This window comes from Amblyraja radiata, chromosome 17 (genome assembly GCF_010909765.2).
Source record: "Amblyraja radiata isolate CabotCenter1 chromosome 17, sAmbRad1.1.pri, whole genome shotgun sequence".
Classification (NCBI taxonomy): domain Eukaryota; kingdom Metazoa; phylum Chordata; class Chondrichthyes; order Rajiformes; family Rajidae; genus Amblyraja; species Amblyraja radiata.
Window position 1 is genome coordinate 45,120,258 of NC_045972.1, and position 19,580 is coordinate 45,139,837.

Consider the following 19,580-nt stretch of genomic DNA (forward strand, 5'->3'; position numbering starts at 1 on the left):
TCAGGTCGGGACCCTTCTGAAGGGCAAGGTTCCATACTGTATCTATCCAATCAAAACCAAAAGCTTTGCTATTTTGAACCAAGAGCACTATCTCAGAGCACTTAATTATTTCATGCAACGTGTGGGGTGATATTCAAAGGTGTTAACTCCCTTCCTGTAGCCTGTGCTGTACAGTCTCAGCAGAAGACAGGGGAGAGGTTATCAATGATTAGCAACTGGTGCTTACCTCTGTCCACCTATCCTTCACCAGGCTTTGTCCTGCCCCCACCTCTCTTCCAGCTTTCTCCACGCCAATCACAATCAATTTGATGCAGGGTTCCGACCCAAAACATCACCTAACCATGTCCTCCGAAGATGCTACCTGACCCACTTCTTTACTCCAGCACTCTGTCTCTTCTCAGAGAAAGAATTGCACCTAGTCAAGAAGACTTGCAGAATAATTATGGAAGCAGCGGAGTCAACAGGCAGCGGAGTTCTATAATTCAAGTTAGACAGAACAGGTAGACATTTTATTGTTGCACTCCACCAAAGCCCCCATCACAGCACCAGAGACACAGTTTCGATCCTGACCTCGGGTGCTGTCTGTATGGAGTTTGTACATTCTCCCTATGACCACGGGGGTTTTCTCCGGGTGCGCCGGTTTCCTCCACACTCCAAAGACATATTATTGGTTAATTGGCCCGTAAAAAGTTGTAAATTGTCGCTGGTGTGTAGGATAATGTTAATGTACAGGATGATTGCTGGTCAGCACGGATCTGGTGGGCCAAAGGGCCTGTTTCCGCGCTATATCACTAAACTCTAAAATGTACACAGTGTATAAAACACAGAAAAGACTTACCAATAACTCCACTCCAAAACACGTTTCACACAGCAACATACTCTGCAGCAGCGGTCCCTTAAACCGTACGATTCCAGGTATTTTTTCTTCACCGGGTCGCAACTGAACATTGACGTTCGATCCACAATTAATCTGGAGAGCTTTCTGCAACCTTGCTTTGTTTTTGGACAGAACGTACCTCTCCTCACTGGTTGAAACAGCAACCAGCAGTTCAGCAATGCGTGGCTCAACTTCCTGCAATTCCTTCTCGTCCATGAGCATGATTGTGTACGGGTCTTCCAAGCACTGCACAATAACCGACCCCCTTTTGATCTTGTTACCGTGAATGTTCGGCAGCTGAGAACCTCGTTCGCAAAGCAACACCATGGTCCCCTTCACTAGTCTGACTAATGATAGGGTGGGTTTTTCAAATGCGGTGCATTCCTGAGCAACGAGGTAATATCTGGCCTCGTCACGAGTCACAGCGTTGGGTTTATCTTTGTTCCACGGAGCCGCAGTATTCATGATGCAAACTTCAGGTGCTTAGCCTAGACTGTGTCTCAAAGTCACTGTGTTGCTACGAGTGCTGGGACCAGGAGCAATGTCGACATTACATTATTGAATGTATTAAATAGATTTCATTTGGAAAAAACCTCAATTCTTCAGTAAACACAAGTCGCTCACCTAAATGGGTAAAAAAAAAAGAAATGTCAATAATTATCCCAAACATTTCATGCATTGTGATCATAACTTCAAGGAGCAGAATTACTCCATCTGGCACATCGTCTACTCTGCCGTTCAATCATGGCTGATCTATCTTACCCTCTCAACTCCATTCGCCTGCCTTCTCCCCATAACGCCTGATACCCGCACTAATCAAGTCTGTCAATCTCCGCCATAAGAATACCCATTGACTTGGCCTCCACAGCCACCTGTGGCAATGAACTCCACACATTCACCACCCTCTGACTAAAGAAATCCCTTCTTATCTCCTTTCCGAAGGTACTTCCTTTTATTCTGAGGTTACGGCCTCTGGTTCTAGACTCTCTTCCACTAATGGAAACATCCTCTCCACGTCTACTCTATCCAGGCCTTTCACTATTCAGTAAGATTCAACAAGGTCCCCCTTCTAAACTCCAGCGAGTACAGGCCCAGTGCCTTCAAACACTCGGTTAACCCAACAATTCCTGGGATTATTCTCATAAATATCCTCTGGAGCCTCTACAATATGTGTGTATTGGATACATAGTTATCCAATAACTATGTATGTCAGTTCCTCCTTAAAATAAGGAAAACATGCATCGTAAATTATGCAAAGATAAAATCACGCCAGACTGAGTGAAAGCAGGACTCGGGTTTCCAAAATACAATGCAAGCCACATTTGTTATTGAATTATACAGCTATAAAGATTTTACAAATATCAGAGCAAGGTTTTGAGATGCAGCTTCATGGTAGGAATCAAAAACATGTTTGGTTCTAACCCAATGAAACTGAACAGAACTAGTTGAACAGAACTCTGCTTTCAATTCCTTTGTAGATGAGGGCTCGAAAATAATCTCTTCCCAGGGATCAGGCAAAGATTGGTTTAGTTTCAAATCTAGGTTTTCCTCAGTCCGCCTGGACCTACCTGATCTCCCGGTTGCCAAACACTTTAATTCCCCTTCCCATTCCCAAACTGACCTTTCTGTCCTGGGCCTCCTCCACTATCAGAGGCCAATCACAAATTGGAGGAACAGCACCTAAAATTTCACTTCGGCAGTTTACAACCCAGCAGTATGTTTTGATTTCCCCAACTCCAAGTAACTCTTGTATCCCCCCCTCTTCATCCCACCCCCACCCAAATCATACTAGCTTCAAAGTTGTCTTGTTGAATCTCATTGTCTGTGGCTCGTTCACACCTAGCTCACAGCTAACAATGGCCTGTTTCCTTTCTCATCGTTACTTTTTTTGCATATAGTCATATAGTGTAGAAACAGGCCCTTTGGCCCTACTTGCCCACACCAGCCAAAATGCCCCAGCAACATTAGTCCCACCTGCCCGCATTTGGCCCATATCCCTCCAAACCTGTTCTATCCACGTAATGCATATCCATCTTTCACTCATTTGTTCTAATCTCTCTATATGACCATCTATATCTCTCGGAGCGAAGGAAATAGGAAACCTTCGGGTTTCGGCCCGAAACGTTGCCTATTTCCTTCGCTCCATAGATGCTGCTGCACCTGCTGAGTTTCTCCAGCTTTTTTGTGTACTTTCGATTTTCCAGCATCTGCAGTTCCTTCTTAAACAATCTATATCTCTCGTTTCCTTTTCCCCTAACTCTCGGTCTGAAGAAGGGTCTCGACCCAGAAACGATTCAGTTTCTCCAGAGATGCTCTCTGGCCCACTGAGTTATTCGAGCTTTTTGTGTCTATCATAGGTTTTCCTCCTGCAACTGGATAGGATTATTTTTGCACTGAAGTTGGTATGTGTGTCAGGATGTATGACAGCTGTCAATAAAATATTTAATTAACTGGTATGAAGTGCATTAACCATTCCATTTTGGACAATGTTGAATAAAAGATGATTTAAGATGTTGATGATTACAATCTTGGCCTTGAAACGCAACTCCTGTGGTAGCTAGCCACAAGATTGACAGTGGGTGGTGAATCTGTGGAATTCATTGCCAAAGAAGGCTGTGGAGGCCAATGGATATTTTTAAGGCAGAGATGGACAGATTCTCGATTAGCAGGGGTGTCTGGGGTTAAGGGGAGAGGCAGGAGAATGGGGTTTGCGAGGGAAAGGTAGATCAGCCATGATTGAATTGTGGAATAGACTTGATAGGCCTAATTCTGCTCCTATCACTTATGAACTGATGAAACAAAAAAATGCAGCATCTCTGGAGAGAAGGAATAACACACGTCAACTGTGCTTTAGTGTCATATGTCCCAAACAGAACATAGAGATGCTTACTTTCAGCAGCACAACATAATATGTAAACATAGTACACTGTAAACAATATAATACACAAGTAAAAGGTTCAATTTGTGTGTACAGTATATACACATATACAACTATCCTGGGTCTCCTCCACTGTCAGAGTGAGGCCCAATGCAAATTGGAGGAACAACACCCCATATTTTGCTTTGCAGCTTAAACCCCAGCGATATGAATATTGATTTTTTCTAACTTCAAGTAATCCCTGATAGACACAATATGCTGGAGTAACTCAATGGGACAGGCAGCATCTCTGGAGAGAAGGAATGGGTGACGTTTCTGGTCAAGACCCTTCTTCAAGTAACCCTTCCTTTCCTTCTCTCTCCCTAAACATCACTCATCCCTTCTCTCCAGAGATGCTGCCCGTCCCATTGAGTTACTCCAGCATTTTGTGTCTATCTTCGGTGTAAACCAGCATCTGCATTTCCTGCCTGTTCATACATACACATACACATTTATACACACAGACATACAACACACACGTACATACACACATGCATACACACGTAAATATATACACACTTACATACATACACACACATACATACACACTTACATACATACACAGACATACATACACACTTACATACATACATACATACACACCTACATACATACATACACACAGACATACATACATACAGAGACATACACACACTTACATACATACATACTTACATACACACAGATATACACACACTTACATACATACACAGACATACACACACAGACATACACACACACATACACACACTTACATACATACACATACTTACATACACTTACAGACATACACATACTTACATACATACACACAGACATACATACATTCACACAGAAATACACACCCACATACACACTCACACACATCCACACACTGATACAGAGACACATACAGACACACACTCATATACAGAGTTTGAGATAGAGGTACATTTGAGATGTTGAACCAAACTTCTTGTTTGGTTTACATCCCTGACACAGAGCTCTAGAGCACAGGGACAGGCCCTTCGGCCCACAATGTCCGTGCTGTACATGATGCCCTCGGCCCGCGGGTTGCTGCGATGCCACAGACAGCGTCCCCCGTCTCCCCACCCACACACACACGGACCGGGATCCCGGCCCCCCGACACCCACCGGCTGCCGTCTGTCCCCGGGCTCCATCCACATCACTCGCTGATCCTTCGCTCCTCACGGCAGCGACCGGAAACGACAACCGCTCCCCCTTCCCCCACCCCCCCGCGCCAACCAGCTCCGCCATTGGTCCACGCCGCTGTCCGTCACCGAGGTCCGGCCGCTTCCGCCGGCGAGGTGACCCAATAGGAGCGCGCGGTGGGGGGGTGGGGGGGAAGAGGCGGGACTACCGCGGACGGACAGGCCGACTATCCAATCACCACCGGTGGTGGAGGGGGAGGGGGGCGGGACTGTTCTAATTAGCGGTCTGGCCGCCCAATAGGAACGTGCGGAGGGCGGGACATGCTTGACTGACGGGTGGACTACCCAATCGGCACCAGGACGACGAGAATGCTGGAGAAACTCAGCGGGTGAGGCAGCATCTGTGGAGAGAAGGAATAGGCGGGTTCGGTATTCCGACTGCGCATGCCCAGGTCATAGATCGCTCGCTATAAACATTCTCGGTAACTGTGCTACTACGTTGTGTGAAGGCTTACGTTTTGTCCAGGGTCGGGGTCGGGGTCTCCGGCACTGCGGGCGCTGTTGAGTTGCTGCTGGGCCGTCCCTGTCCCCTCCCGGGTGTCCCGTCCTGTCGCTGGTGGGGACAGGGTAAACCTTGGCGGGGACGGTGCGAGGCTTGGCACGGGGGGGGGGGGAACAAGCCTTGGCGGGGGGGGGGGGGTGGTGAGCCTTGGCACGGGGTCGATTAGCCTTGGCAGGGGGACGGAGCAAATCTTGGCGGGGACGGGGCAGCATCTGACGGACACCTGGCATATCCCCAGCAGTTTTATCAATCTCTGCAATTCTCTTGCACCCAATGCAGAATACTAATTGCTTCTGCACAAACTTACTCCAGTAGTGCTGGTTAAATAACTAAAACTAGGTTTAATTTTTTGATTGCAGATAAAAAAATAAAGTGCTGGAGTAACTCTGGAGTGCAGGGCACTCTGAAATAGCAGAGTCAGGGGATATGGGGAGAAGGCAGGAACGGGGTACTGATTGTGGATGATCAGCCATGATCACATTGAATGGCGGTACTGGCTCGAAGGGCCTAATGGCCTGCTCCTGCACCTATTGTCTATTGTCTAACTCAGGGGGACAGGAAGCATCTCTGGAGAGAAGGAATGGGTGACTTTTCGGGTCGAGACCCCTTCTTCAGAAGATAGAGGAGGTGTGCATCTTCACGCTTCTGTACCTCTTGCCTGATCATAAGATCATAACTGAATTTGGCCATTCGGTCCATCAAGCCTACTCCGCCATTCAATCATGGCTGATCTATCTGATTGGAGAGAGAAGAGGGAGTGACCGGGATGAGACTGGTCGTTGATTAGGTTAACATAGAAACATAGAAAATAGGTGCAGGAGTAGGCCATTCAATATGATCATGGCTGATCATCCAACTCAGTATCCTGTACCTGCCTTCTCTCCATTCCCCTGATCCCTTTAGCCACACGGGCCACATCTAACTCCCTCTTAAATATAGGGTTATTATTGTCATGTGTACCGTGGAAACAGGCTCTTCGGCCCGCACACTAACACTATCCTATGCACACAAGGGACAATTTACATTTTATACCAAGCCAATACATCTTTGTACAAACCTGTACATCTTTGGAGTGTTGGAGGAAACAGAAGATTTTAAGCAAACCCACGCAGGTCACGGGGAGAAGGTACAAACTCCATCAGACAGCACCTGTAGTCGGGATCGATCCCAAATCTCCGGTGCTGTAGGGCAGCAGCTCTACCGCTGCGACACCACATTTAAAAGAGTAGACCGATTGTATCGGGTGATCCTCTTATTGGTCCTTTCCTGGGAAGAGCATGCAAAAAATCGCCATGCTCCGCCACCAAGCTTTTCCCAGGGTGGAAATGTCCACCAGTAGAGGGCATAGCAATACAGTGAGAGGGGAATATGAAATGGAGATGTATGGAGTAAGTTTTATCTGGGGTTGGGACATTGGGTTGCAAACTATCCAAGTGGAATGTGAGGAACAGCACCTCATATTTGGCTTGGGCAGCTTCCAGCCCAGTGGTATGAATGTTGATTTCTCTAATTTCAAGTAACTCCTACATTCCCTCTCCCCCCCCCTTCCCCACCCTAGTCACCCTGCCAGTTCCACCGTTCACATCCTTGTATCTCTCTCATCTTCAACAACCAACAATGGACCATTATGGGCTCCACTCTACCTGAGGTCATCTGTTGCCGGCCCTGATTTGCTCTGTCCTTTGCTCACCTGCAATCCCCCCCCATCTTTCAGTCTGAAGAGTTCCAACCCGAAACATCACCTATTCCTTCTCTCCAGAGATGCTGCCTGGCCCGCTGAGATAATCCAGCATTTTGGGCCTATCTTTGGACTATGAGGTGCTGTTCCTCCAGTTTTCGTGTGGACACACTGTTGCAATGGAGGAGGCCTATGACTGAAAGGTCAGTGTGGGAATGGGATGGGGAGTTAAAAGTGTTTAGCAACTGAGAGATCCAGTAGGCCTTGGCAGACGGATTGTGTTGGAATACAGTTGAACACAATTCTGCAATTCCAAGTATCCTTCTTAGCCTTCAAAAACACAAATGGCTAGATCTGTACTGAATATATCAAGAATATGATTGTTGTAGGAATCTTTATGTAACAATTGACAATGAAAAAGTTAGATATAAAAATGAATGTTCCTGCATTCACAAACTACTTGTGAACTCAGCGGGTCAGGCAGCATCTCGGGAGGGAATGAACAGGTCATGTTTCAGTCTGAGGAAGGGTCTCGACCCAAAACATCACCTGCCCATTCCTCCCCAGATGCTGCCTGACCCGCTGAGTTCCTTCAGCTCTTTGTGTTTTGCTCAAGATTCCAGCATCTGCAGTTCCTTGTGTCTCAATGTTTCTGTATTATCTTACAGGATGATAATAGTTGTCAGAAACAATAAAAGAACATTGTTGATAAAAATGGAAATCATTGCTAATCACACATACATGCACACGCACACAAACACACACGCATGCACGGACACACACAAGATGCACACACACACGCTCACACACAGACACACAAACCCGCTCAGTCGCACACAGACGCACATAGACACAGACACACGCCTACACAGACCTGCAGACACATGTAGACACAACACACAGACACACACCACCTTTCCAGTAAGTACAATTAGTATTCAGCCAATTGATAAAGTAAAAATTGTTTATTAAAGTGCCAACATTCATAAATATGACCAGGACCATTATAAAATTGTAAATAAATAATCAGCCCGGTTCATTGAGTCATAGAAACACAGAAACATAGAAAATAGGTGCAGGAGGAGGCCATTTGGCCCTTCGAGCCAGCACCGCCATTCATTGTGATCATGGCTGATCATCCACAATCAGTAACCCGTGCCTGCCTTCTCCCCACATCCCCTGACTCCGCTAACCCCTAGAGCCCTATCTAACTCTCTTTTCATCCAGTGAATTGGCCTCCACTGCCTTCTGTGGCAGAGTCCAGCAACAAAAGTTCAGCGTTAACTTTTGAAGTATCTGGCTTTTCTTCAAAACGTCAGTCTTGCTTCTGCTCTGGTGACCTCTTCAATCTCCTCAGCAGTCGCCTGATTTCCTCCTAACCTGAAAGCAATAATAAAGTCAATATATAATGCCCAAGTAAATTCTGTTTAACATTCAGCTTAGGTTGTACAATCATTTTGCTGCAACTTCCCAGCAGCGGGTAGAGCTGCTGCCCGCAGCGCCAGAGACCCGGGTTCAATCCTGACCTCGGGTGCTGCCTGGGTGGAGTCTGCACGCTCTCTCTGTGACCGCGTGGGTTTCCTCCGGGTGCCCTGCCTTCCTCCCACATCCCAAAGATATGTAAGTTTGTGGCCTCTGTAAAATTGCCCCGTGGGAAGTGGGTGACAAAGTGAGATAACATAGAACTAGTGTGAATGGACGATCGATGATCATAGATACATAGATACATAGAAAATAGGTGCAGGAGTAGGCCATTCGGCCCTTCGAGCCTGCACCGCCATTCAATATGATCATGGCTGATCATCCAACTCAGTATCCCGTACCTGCCTTCTCTCCATACCCCCTGATCCCTTTAGCCACAAGGGCCACATCTAACTCCCTCTTAAATATAGCCAATGAACTGGCCTCAACTACCCTCTGTGGCAGAGAGTTCCAGAGATTCACCACTCTCTGTGTGAAAAGTGTTTTTCTCATCTCGGTCTTTAAGGATTTACCCCTTATCCTTAAGCTGTGACCCCTTGTCCTGGACTTCCCCAACATCGGGAACAACATCTTCCTGCATCTAGCCTGTCCAACAAGTCCAACTCTTGTCCTGTATCTTCTATAAGACACAGATTTAAGGGGAGACGTTTAAAGAAGATGCGGGGGCAAGTTTTTATACAGTGTTATACAGCCTAGGGTGGTGGTGGTGGTGGAGGCAGATACAATAGTGGTGTTTAAGAGGCTTTTAGATAAGCACATGCATAGGCAAGGAATGAAGAGATATTGGATCACGTGCAGGCACAGGTGATTAGTTTATCTTAGCATCATGCTCGACACAGACATTGTGGGCCGAACGGCCTGTTCCTGTGCTGTACTTTTCTATGTTGTCAGAATTTTATATGAACGGTCTTGCAACAGTACTTTGCTACCTGTACAAAACCTGGACCTTAATATCATAGTTCAGTTCTGTTTTTATTTATCATATGTAGGTTAACACAGGGTCAACGATACAATGAAATGTGTTAGGACAAGACAACGGGTCACCTCAGATATTACAAGGATAAAATGAAGGTAAAAAAAGATAAGATAAAAGTGATCATAGGAAAATGGGAAAGTAAGCAGCAGGATATCCAGCAACAGACTGGTTCATAGAAACATAGAAAATAGGTGCAGGAGTAGGCCATTCGGCCCTTCGAGCCTGCACCGCCATTCAATATGATCATGGCTGATCATCCAACTCAGTATCCTATACCTGCCTTCTCTCCATACCCCCTGATCTCTTTAGCCACAAGGGCCACATCTAACTCCCTCTTAAATATAGCCAATGAACTGTGGCCTCAACTACCTTCTGTGGCAGAGAATTCCAGAGATTCACCACTCTCTGTGTGAAAAATGTTTTTCTCATCTCAGTCCTAAAAGATTTCCCCCTTATCCTTAAACTGTGACCCCTTGTTCTGGAATCCTTAAACTGTGACCCCCTTGTTCCACCAAGATGCAGCACAGAACGCCACAGGAGATCCTTCTTCCCTGTGGCTATCAAACTGTACAACTACTCCCCCTTCTGTTATGGGGTAGACTAGCTCCCCTCTCTCCCTCCCCCACCCTAATCTTTGTACATCCCTAATCCTGGACCTTTCCACTGATCACTTTAATTTTGTGGTTCATGTATCTTGTTGTGTTTTGTGACAGACCAATTTCCCTCCTGCGATAAATGAAGTTCTATCCTATCGTATTGTATCGAGAGATCCTTAAGGGGTTGGACAGGCTAGATGAAGGAAGATTGTTCCCGATGTTGGGGAAGTCCAGAACTAGGGGTCACAGTTTAAGGATAAGGGGGAAGTCTTTTAGGACCGAGATGAGAGAAAAAAAATTTCACACAGAGAGTGGTGACTCTGAGGAATTCTCTGCCACAGAAAGTAGTTGAGGCCAGTTCATTGGCTATATTTAAGAGGGAGTTAGATGTGGCCCTTGTGGCTAAGGGGATCAGGGGGTATGGAGAGAAGGCAGGTACGGGATACTGAGTTGGATGATCAGCCATGATCATATTGAATGGCGGTGCAGGCTCGAAGGGCCGAATGGCCTACTCCTGCACCTACTGTCTATGTTTCTATGAGAGAGACGTGAAGAGACCATGCATGAAAAACTCACCAAATAGACACAACAGTAACATTGTGCTTTAGCGCAGAAACAATGAATTCCATTCCTTTTTTGGTTATCTTATTATTAGACAACCTGTAAAGAGAAAGAAAAAAATAAAAGGTCATGGTATAGCATTCACAAGTTATAGGAGTAGAATTAGGCCATTCGGCCCGTTTAGTCTCCTCCGCCGTTCAATTATGGCTGATCTCTGTCTCCTCATCCCATTTTCTTGCCTTCTCCCCATAACCCTTGACACCCGTTCTAATCAATAATTTGTCTATCTCCGCCTTAAAAATATCCTCTGACTTGGCCTCCACAGCCCCTCTGTGGCAATGAGTTCCACAGATTAACTACCCTTCCCTTAACTTTCCTTCACATGCAACAACATTATCCTTGCAACTCAGGTAGCGCCTGGTATTACTTGCCCAAAATACTTTCGTCCAAGGTCAACCGTTGTGTAACAGATTTCAGTTTAAAGTTCTTGTCAATTTACCGAGGTACAGTGGCAAGCTTTTGTTGCATGCTATCCAGCCAGCAGAAAGACAAGACATGATTACAATTGAGCCATTTACAGTGTATAGATACATGATAAGGGAATAACGTTCAGTGCAAGAAAGCCCAATCAAGGATAGTCCAAGTCCCAGATGAGGTACATGGTAGTTCAGCACTGCTCTCTGGTTGTGGTAGGATGATTCAGTTGCCTGATAACAGCTGGGAAGAAACTATCCCTGAATCTGGAGGTGTGCGTTTTCACACTTCTGTACTTTTTGCCCGATGGGTGAGGGGAGAAGAGGGAGTGGCCAGGGTGCGACTCGTCCTTGCCAAGGCAGCGTGAGGTATAAATGGAGTCAATGGAAAGGAGGTTGGTTTGTGTGATGGTCTGGGCTGCGTCCACAATTTGCTGCAATTTCTTGCGGTCTTGGATGGAGCTGTTCCCAAACCGTGCCTTAGGCATCGTGATAAAATGTTTTCTATGGCACATCTGCAGAAGGAAATTTGCTGACTATTGTTAGGGAGGAGTGTATTGCCTCTTCAAAGACACATGCTGGATGGTTTGAAAGATACAGAGTAAATCCAGTCCACGCCGACCATCGATCACCCGTTCATGCTAGTTCTGTGTTATCCCACTTCCATTCCCTACACACTCCGGGTTATTTAAAGAAGCCAATTTTAATCTACAACTTTGTGATGCGGGAGGAAACCGGAGCACCATGAGGAAGCCCGTGCGGTCATGGGGAGAACGTGCAAACTCCACACAAACAGCACCCGAGGTCAGGATCGAACCCGGGTCTCTGGTGCTGGGAGGCAGCAGCTCAACCTGCTGCTCCACCGTGTAGCAGCCAAATCGCTCCCCTCGATATTGCACTGTTCTTGAGGAATCGTACATTAGGCAACGTTTCAGTACGTACTTGAGAACCCTCAAGCTGGTGTTGTTCTGCAGTCCTTCTGCAAAATGCTGCACATCCTCATCAATTAAACTGTTCTCCTCAAGGCTGCAACAACAACAAATACATAAAATAAAATCAATATCAAATCTTCATTTTTATTAACACTTTAAATCATTGAATCTAAGAACATTGATTATAGCTTCAGGTTCAGGTTTATTGTTGTCACGTGTACTGAGGTACAGTGAAAAGCTTTGCTTTGCGTGCTATACAGTCAGATCAGATAATGCTATACCTAGATACAATCAAGGCATACTCAAGTACACTAGGTAGAGCAATGGGGAAGAGGCTGAGTGCAGAATATAGTTCTCAGCATCGTGGCGCATCAGTTCTCTAGACATTAACGGCAGCACGGTGGCACAGCGGTAAAGTGGCTGCTATATAGCGCGAGAAACACGGGTTCAATCCTGACAACGGGTGCTGTCTGTACGGAGTTTGTACGTTCTCCCAGTGACCATGTGGGTTCTCTCCGAGATCTTCGGCTTCCTCCCACGCTCCAAAGCCGCACAGGTTTGTACGTTGATTGGCTTGGTATAAATGTGAATTGTTGTAAGTGTAACGAGTGTGTGTAAGAGCGTTAGAGTCGGCTTGGACTCAGTGGGCCAAAAGGCCTGTTTCTGCACTGTGTCTCTAACCTAAGCTAAAAATAGACTAAAAACTGAATCTTACTGAATTGTGTGCAAAACAAAGAACTTCAATGTGCCCAGTACTTGGGTGCATGGGTCAATAAAGTATTATCATCATAATAATCAAAAAATCCAGGACCATCATTGACCTGATGATGAATCTCACACCAGGCACCTCCGTTAGTTAATCTCACCACAGTTCCTGCAGGACAGTGTTCCTTTTCAACATGGAAGCCAAATCTCTCGCACCTCGACCACCGATGTTATTATCGACGAGGCTAGCGGTCAAAAGAGAGAATGCAGGGTCACTTAACTGAACACAACAGGGTTTTGAAAAAGCACTGCATGTGAACCATTTGCTCTGTCAGCTTTGTTACCTCAGCCATATCAGACTAGTGTTATCTTCAAGGGCTTTAGCTAAGGCCGAGGCTCCTGCATCTCCGACCTTGTTTCCCCAAAGCCTGTGGAAATATCGAAGGAAAAGTTAATGAATCCTATTTAAATATTAGTATATAATCCGAGCAAATATAGTGAATGCTGTGAAATGACTTGGTTATTCTCTGAAGGAAACGGAAGTTATTTTAAGCTATAGTGATTAAAATAAAAATAGATTTTATCAGGTCGAGACCTTTCTTCAGCATTTCTGGGCTGTGGGGAGAAGGCCGGAGAATGGAGGTTGAGAGGGAAAGATGGATCAGCCATGATTGAAGGTAGACAAAAAATCTGGAGAAACTCCAGCGGGTGAGGCAGCATCTATGGAGTGAAGGAATGGGTGACGTTTCGGGTCGAGACCCTTCTTCAGACTGATGTGGGGGGGGGGGGGGGGGGGGGGGGGGGCGGGACGAAGAAAGGAAGAGGCGGAGACAGTAGGCTGTGGGAGAGCTGGGAAGGGGAGGGGAAGGAGGGAGAAAGCAAGGAATACCTGAAATTGGAGAAGTCAATGTTCATACCGCTGGGGTGTAAACTACCCAAGCAAAATATGAGGTGCTGCTCCTCCAATTTGCGGTGGGACTCGCTCTGGTTGTGGAGGAGGTCCAGGACAGAAAGGTCAGATTCGGAATGGGAGGGGGAGTTGAGCCACCTGGAGAACAGGTTGGTTATTGCGAACTGAGCGGAGGTGTTGGGTGAAGCGATCGCCAAGCCCACGCTTGGTCTCACCGATGTAGAGCAGTTGACACCTAGAACAGCGGATGCAATAGATGACGTTGAAGGAGGTGCAGGTGAACCTCTGCCTCACCTGGAACGACTGCTTGGGTCCTTGGATGGAGTCGAGGGGGGAGGTAAAGGGACAAGTGTAGCATTTGCTGCGGTTGCAAGGGAAAGTACCCGGGGAGGGGGCGGTTTGGGTGGGAAGGGACGAATTGATTAGCCATGATTGAATGGCAGAGCTGACGTGATGGGCTGAATGGGCTAATTCTGCCCCTACAGTATAACATGAACTTATGAGAACATGGATAGGTGACATTTCAGGTCAGAACCCTTCCTCTGAAGAAGGGTTCCATCTCGAAACATCATCTATCCCTGTTATCCAGAGATGCTGCCTGGCCCGCTGGGTTACTCACAAACTCATGGCCCAATTTGCCCCTTCCGACCAAGATGCCCCATCTACACTAGTCCCACCTGCCTGTATTTGGCCCATAGCCCTCTGAACCTTTCCTATCCATGTACCTGTCCAAATGTTTGTCAATGCTGTTACAGTTCCTGGCTCTGGCAGCTTGTTCCGTACACTCATCACCCACTGAATGAAAAAGTTGCCACTCGAGTTCCTGTTTAATCTTCCCTCTCTCACCTACTTCAGCCCTTTGTGTCTTTATTTTTACATCTCTGGAGAACGTGGACAGGCGATCTACCCGATGCGAATCCACCTGCTGTTTGTTCAACACTGTGTCTGATTTTATTCTGCATTGATTAAAAAAACATCCACGAACACTTAATAAGTGATCCTGTTTTCATTTTTGTAATTCCATGACTTGATTTAGATGTTTTAATCTGTTTAAAAAGAAAATGTATTTTTATAGTATGGGGACGGGCAGCACGGTGGCGCAGCGGGTCGAGCTGCTGCCTCTCAGCGCCAGAGACCCGGGTTCCATGCTGATCTCGGGGTCAGTCTGTGTGGAGTCTGCACGTTCTCCCTGTGACCGCCCGGGTTTCCTCCCCATCCCAAAGACGTTGGTAGGTTAATTGCCCGCTGTAAATTGCCCCTAGTGTCAGGTGAGTGGAGAATGAATAACCAGATAGAGAATAAAGATGAATTGGATTAATGTAGGATTAGTGTAAAATGGGTGGGAGAGAGTCAGTGTGGACTCGATGGTATCATTGAACTGAAGTCATGGTGGCACAGCGGTAGAGTTGCTGCCTTACAGCAAAATGCAGCGCCGGAGACCCGGGTTCGATCCCGACTACGGGTGCTGTCTGTATGGAGTTTGTACGTTCTCCCCATCATCTGCGTGGGTTTTCTCAGAGATCTTCGGTTTTCTCCCACACTCCAAAGACGTGCAGGTTTGTAGGTTCATTGGCTTGTTTAATTGGCTTGATAAAAATGTTAAATTGTCCAAGTTGTCAATATGCAGAGTACTGCCCTGCCGACTACAAATTTCAGAAGATTCAGAAGGTTCAGAATTGATGGGCCAAAGGGCCCCCATCTCCTGCTGTTTCTCTCTGTCTATCTTGTAGCAAGATTAACTACCAAAAACAATAGAAATTCAGCATGGATTATTCCAATCATTTCATAAATTCATGTCGTAGGAGCTGAATGATGCCATTCTGCAACTTGCAACTACTGCTTGCAACTCTAATCGTACCTTAGTGCCATCGAGTCTACTCCACTATTCGAGCACCCGCAGGAGACCCACGAGCAGGCAGGGAGAACGTGCAAACTCTATACAGACAGCATTCAAGGTGAGGATTACGTACAGGATTGAACCCGGGACTCTGGCGCTGTGAGGCAGCGGGCTCTACCCGTTGCGCCACTGTGCTGCCCTTCGGGCTAGATAAATTAAGTTGCTTTCCATGTCAATATTATTTATTTAAGGTGCAAACTAATGAAAACACTTTATTCATAAGTTCCAGGAGCATCTCAGGAGAACATGGAAAGATGATGTTTCGAGTTGGAACCCTTCTTCAGAGGAAGGGTTCTGACCTGAAACGTCACATATCCATGTTCTCATAAGTTCATGTCGTAAGAGCAGAATTAGGCCATTCGGCCCATCAAGTCTACTCCGCCATTCAATCATGGTTGATCTATCTTTCCCTCTAAAACCCCATTCTCCAGCCTTCTCCCCCAACATGACCCCCATAACCGAGAACATTTGTGAATGGAGCGTAACGTTCGAGGCAGCAACGTGCAAAAGGAGAAGAAAGAATTGAACAGAGAATCGGACCTACCCCAAGAACTGGATGGAGTTGTTTTGTTTCAAACCTTCTGCCAGTGCCACTGCTCCAGTGGCTGTTAGGTGGTTGTTACCCAGCCTAGGAAATGTTCAAGAATGAATGTGAAAGTTGAACCAACAGCCTGGCTGCCTGACTAAAACAAGTAGCTTCCAAGATGGAGCCCAGCCCAGACCACTAGCTACAGAAGCAGATCTACAGTCACATATTACAATCCCTCCACACTCTTAATTCTCTACTCCTACACCAACATTTCTAAAGGACCTGTCCCACTTTCACGACCTAATTCACGACCCTTTTTACTCGTGGACATTTTTCATCATGTTGAAAAAACGCCCCGACCTACTTAATGCCACGAGTACCTACCTAACATCACGACCTGCTGCGACCTCGTGACGACCATGCTGCAAGTACGAGTCAAGGGCAAACTCGGCAGAGGTCGTGAATTAGGTCTTGAAAGTGGGACAGCCCCTTTACTGTAACTGTGATCTTCCCTTATCATATGTCTACACACTGTAAATGGCTCGATTGTAATCAGGCATTGTCTCTCCGCTGACTGGATAGTACGCAACAAAAGCTTTTCGCTGTTCCTTGGTACACGTGGCAACACCCTAAACTGAACTGAAACTGAATATTGATTGTAGGAAAGAACTGCAGACGCTGGTTTAAATCGAAGGTAGACACAAAATGCTGGAGTAACTCAGCGGGTCAGGATGCATCTCTGGAGAGAAGGAATGGGTGACCTTTCAGGTCGATACCCTTCTTCAGACCCTTCATCAGTTTGAAGAAGGGTCTCAACCTAAAACATCATCCATTCCTTCTCTCCAGAGATGCTGCCTGTCCCGCTGAGTTACTCCAGCTTTTGTGTCTGCCTACTGAATATTGATTTCTCTAACTTCAAGTAACCCTTGCTTTCCCCCTCTCTCGGTCGTCCCCCACCCCCTAGTTCTCCGACTAGTTTATTGCCCTCCTGATTAAATAATAGATTATACTCTTCGTTGTCACCTTCCCCTCAGCCAACAATGAACCATTCTACGTTTTCTTGAACATCGTCCCCTTTGATCTGTCATTTCACGCCTCGCCCTCCCATATCTCTACATCTCCCACTCCCCTGATTCTCAGACTGAAGAAGGGTCTCGACCCAAAACTACACTAACTAACTAACAAAGTGGGCTTCTCCATTTGGTACAGCTGCCACAGAAACGGATCCCACTGCCTTTCGAACCCATGGCAGGAGCCAGAGCACAGAGACAGGGCCAGCATGGTGACTCCCAGCACTTTAAAGCATCGGTCAGGAACCCTCACCCGTCATTGTAAAGCTTTCTCCATCCACTCTGATTTAGACAATAGGTGCAGGAGGAGGCCATTCGGCCCTTCAAGCCAGCACCGCCATTCACTGTGATCACGGCTGATCAGCCACAATCAGTACCCCGTTCCTGCCTTCTCCCCATATCCCCTGACTCCACTATCTTTGAAAGAGTGAATGAATGAATAAGCTTATTCATTATGAATGAATACTTTTAAGAGCTCTATCTAACTCTCTCTTGAAAGCATCCAGAGAATTGGCCTCTACTGCCTTCTGAGGCAGCGAATTCCACAGATTCTCAACTCTCTGGGTGAAAAAATGTTTCCTCATCTCCGTTCTAAATGCCCTACCCCTTATTCTTAAACTGTGGCCCCTGGTTCTGGACTCCCCCAACGTCGGGAACGTTAGACTATTAGATCGGGGGCTTTCTGCAGACATCCTCTATCCATTCCCTCCGCAGATGCTGCCTGACCCGCTGAGTTGCTCCTCAAGGTTTGCTCAAGATTTCAACATCTGTTCTTTCTAGTGTCTCCAAACTATGTATTTGTAGGGTTTGGAAGAATGCGCTGGAAGACACCATCGTCTTCAGTTTAGACTTTAGACTCCAGAGATACAGCGTGGAAACAGGCCCTTCGGCCCATCAAGTCCATGGGAACGCCGATCAGCGATCACCCCGTACACTAACACTATCCTACACACCCTAGGGACAATTTTACAACATTACTGAAGCCAATTAACCTTAAGAGTAGTAAAAATGTGCACTCAGCTACCTCAGGCCACTAAAATCCCAAACCAGATGATATACAACACGATAAGCTGCAGTAACTCAGCGGGGCAGGAAGCATCTCTGGAGAGAAGGAATGGGTGACTTTCTTCTGGTTGAAGACAGGTCTCGACCTGAAACATCACCCATTCCTTCTCTCCAGAGATGCTCCCTGCCCCACTGAGTTACTAAGCTTTTTGTGCCGATCTTCGTTTTTAACCAGCACCTGCACTTCCTTCCCGCAAAAAATCTGAAGCCAGACCTACGTTCAAACAGAATCTTGACGAAACGCAGCCTCGACCCAAATTCAAATCCCTTTCCGAAACTATGCACAAGTCACATGGAGTCATACAGCGTGGAAACAGGCCCTTCAGCCCAACATACCCACATCAACCAACATGCCCCCTCTACACTAATAATAATAATAATAAATTTTATTTAATGGGCGCCTTTCAGACATCTCAAGGACACCTTACATAGTAATCGGAATAACATATAATCGGAATATAACAAGTAATAAAGACATCACAGAGACACAAATTAAAAACAGAATTCAATCCAAAAACAGAAAATCAAAAACACAGTGTGAAGAGAGACACTAGTCACACCTGCCCACATTTGTCCCATATCCCTTTAAACCTACCCTTTCCATGTACTTGTCTAAATGTCTTTTAAATATTGCTGTAGTATCAGCCTCAACTATCTCCTCTGGCAGCTCGTTCCATACACCCACCACCCTCTGTGTGAAAATGTTACCCCTTAGGTTCCTATTAAATCTCTCCCCCCCCCCCCCCTCCCCCTCACCTTAAACCTATGTCCTCTGGTTCTTGATTCCCCTACTCTGGGTAAAAGCAAAGATCCTATAGCAGAGCAAGATAGATCACTCGACGAAAAAGACGTAGTACAGTCATGGGCAGATTAATGGATAATTTTCGGCCCCATTTCCGTAACCGGCTTCCGTCTCCGCACCAAAGATCCCATCGTAGCGGAGCAAAGATACTAGTGCGGAGACGGAAGCCGGTTACGGAAACATCCTCGTAAAAATAAAAGTTATTTGATTAAAATTTTCTACTCATTTTCAGAATTTTAATTTATTAACACAAACTGTTCCCTCGCAACGTTGATTACACTGCGAGTCGGGTCGGGTTACGGAAATGGATGAAAAAAAGGCCCACGTTCCGCTCCGTTGCGTACTACACGTCAGCCCGTTGCATTTAGCAGGAGTGGTCTATCTTGCTCCGCTATA

At 46.4% G+C, this 19,580-nt stretch overlaps 2 protein-coding genes across 2 annotated transcripts in view; both read right to left on the reverse strand.

Annotated features, from left to right (window-relative positions):
• The window catches only part of cyld (CYLD lysine 63 deubiquitinase), a 45,777-nt gene extending 40,779 nt beyond the window's left edge, over positions 1-4,998 (reverse strand). The window contains exons 1-2 of the mRNA XM_033036350.1: positions 4,929-4,998; positions 839-1,501 (exon numbers count right to left, since the gene is read on the reverse strand). Of these exons, the coding sequence (XP_032892241.1) occupies positions 839-1,342 (504 nt within the window). The 5' untranslated portion in view covers positions 1,343-1,501; positions 4,929-4,998. The remainder of the gene's footprint in view (positions 1-838; positions 1,502-4,928) is intronic.
• Positions 4,999-8,136: 3,138 nt separating this feature from the next.
• The window catches only part of nod2 (nucleotide binding oligomerization domain containing 2), a 30,475-nt gene continuing 19,031 nt past the window's right edge, over positions 8,137-19,580 (reverse strand). Inside the window, exons 7-12 of the mRNA XM_033036351.1 lie at positions 16,263-16,346; positions 13,256-13,339; positions 13,073-13,156; positions 12,217-12,300; positions 10,817-10,900; positions 8,137-8,566 (exon numbers count right to left, since the gene is read on the reverse strand). Coding sequence (XP_032892242.1) covers positions 8,494-8,566; positions 10,817-10,900; positions 12,217-12,300; positions 13,073-13,156; positions 13,256-13,339; positions 16,263-16,346 — 493 coding nt within the window. The 3' untranslated portion in view covers positions 8,137-8,493. The remainder of the gene's footprint in view (positions 8,567-10,816; positions 10,901-12,216; positions 12,301-13,072; positions 13,157-13,255; positions 13,340-16,262; positions 16,347-19,580) is intronic.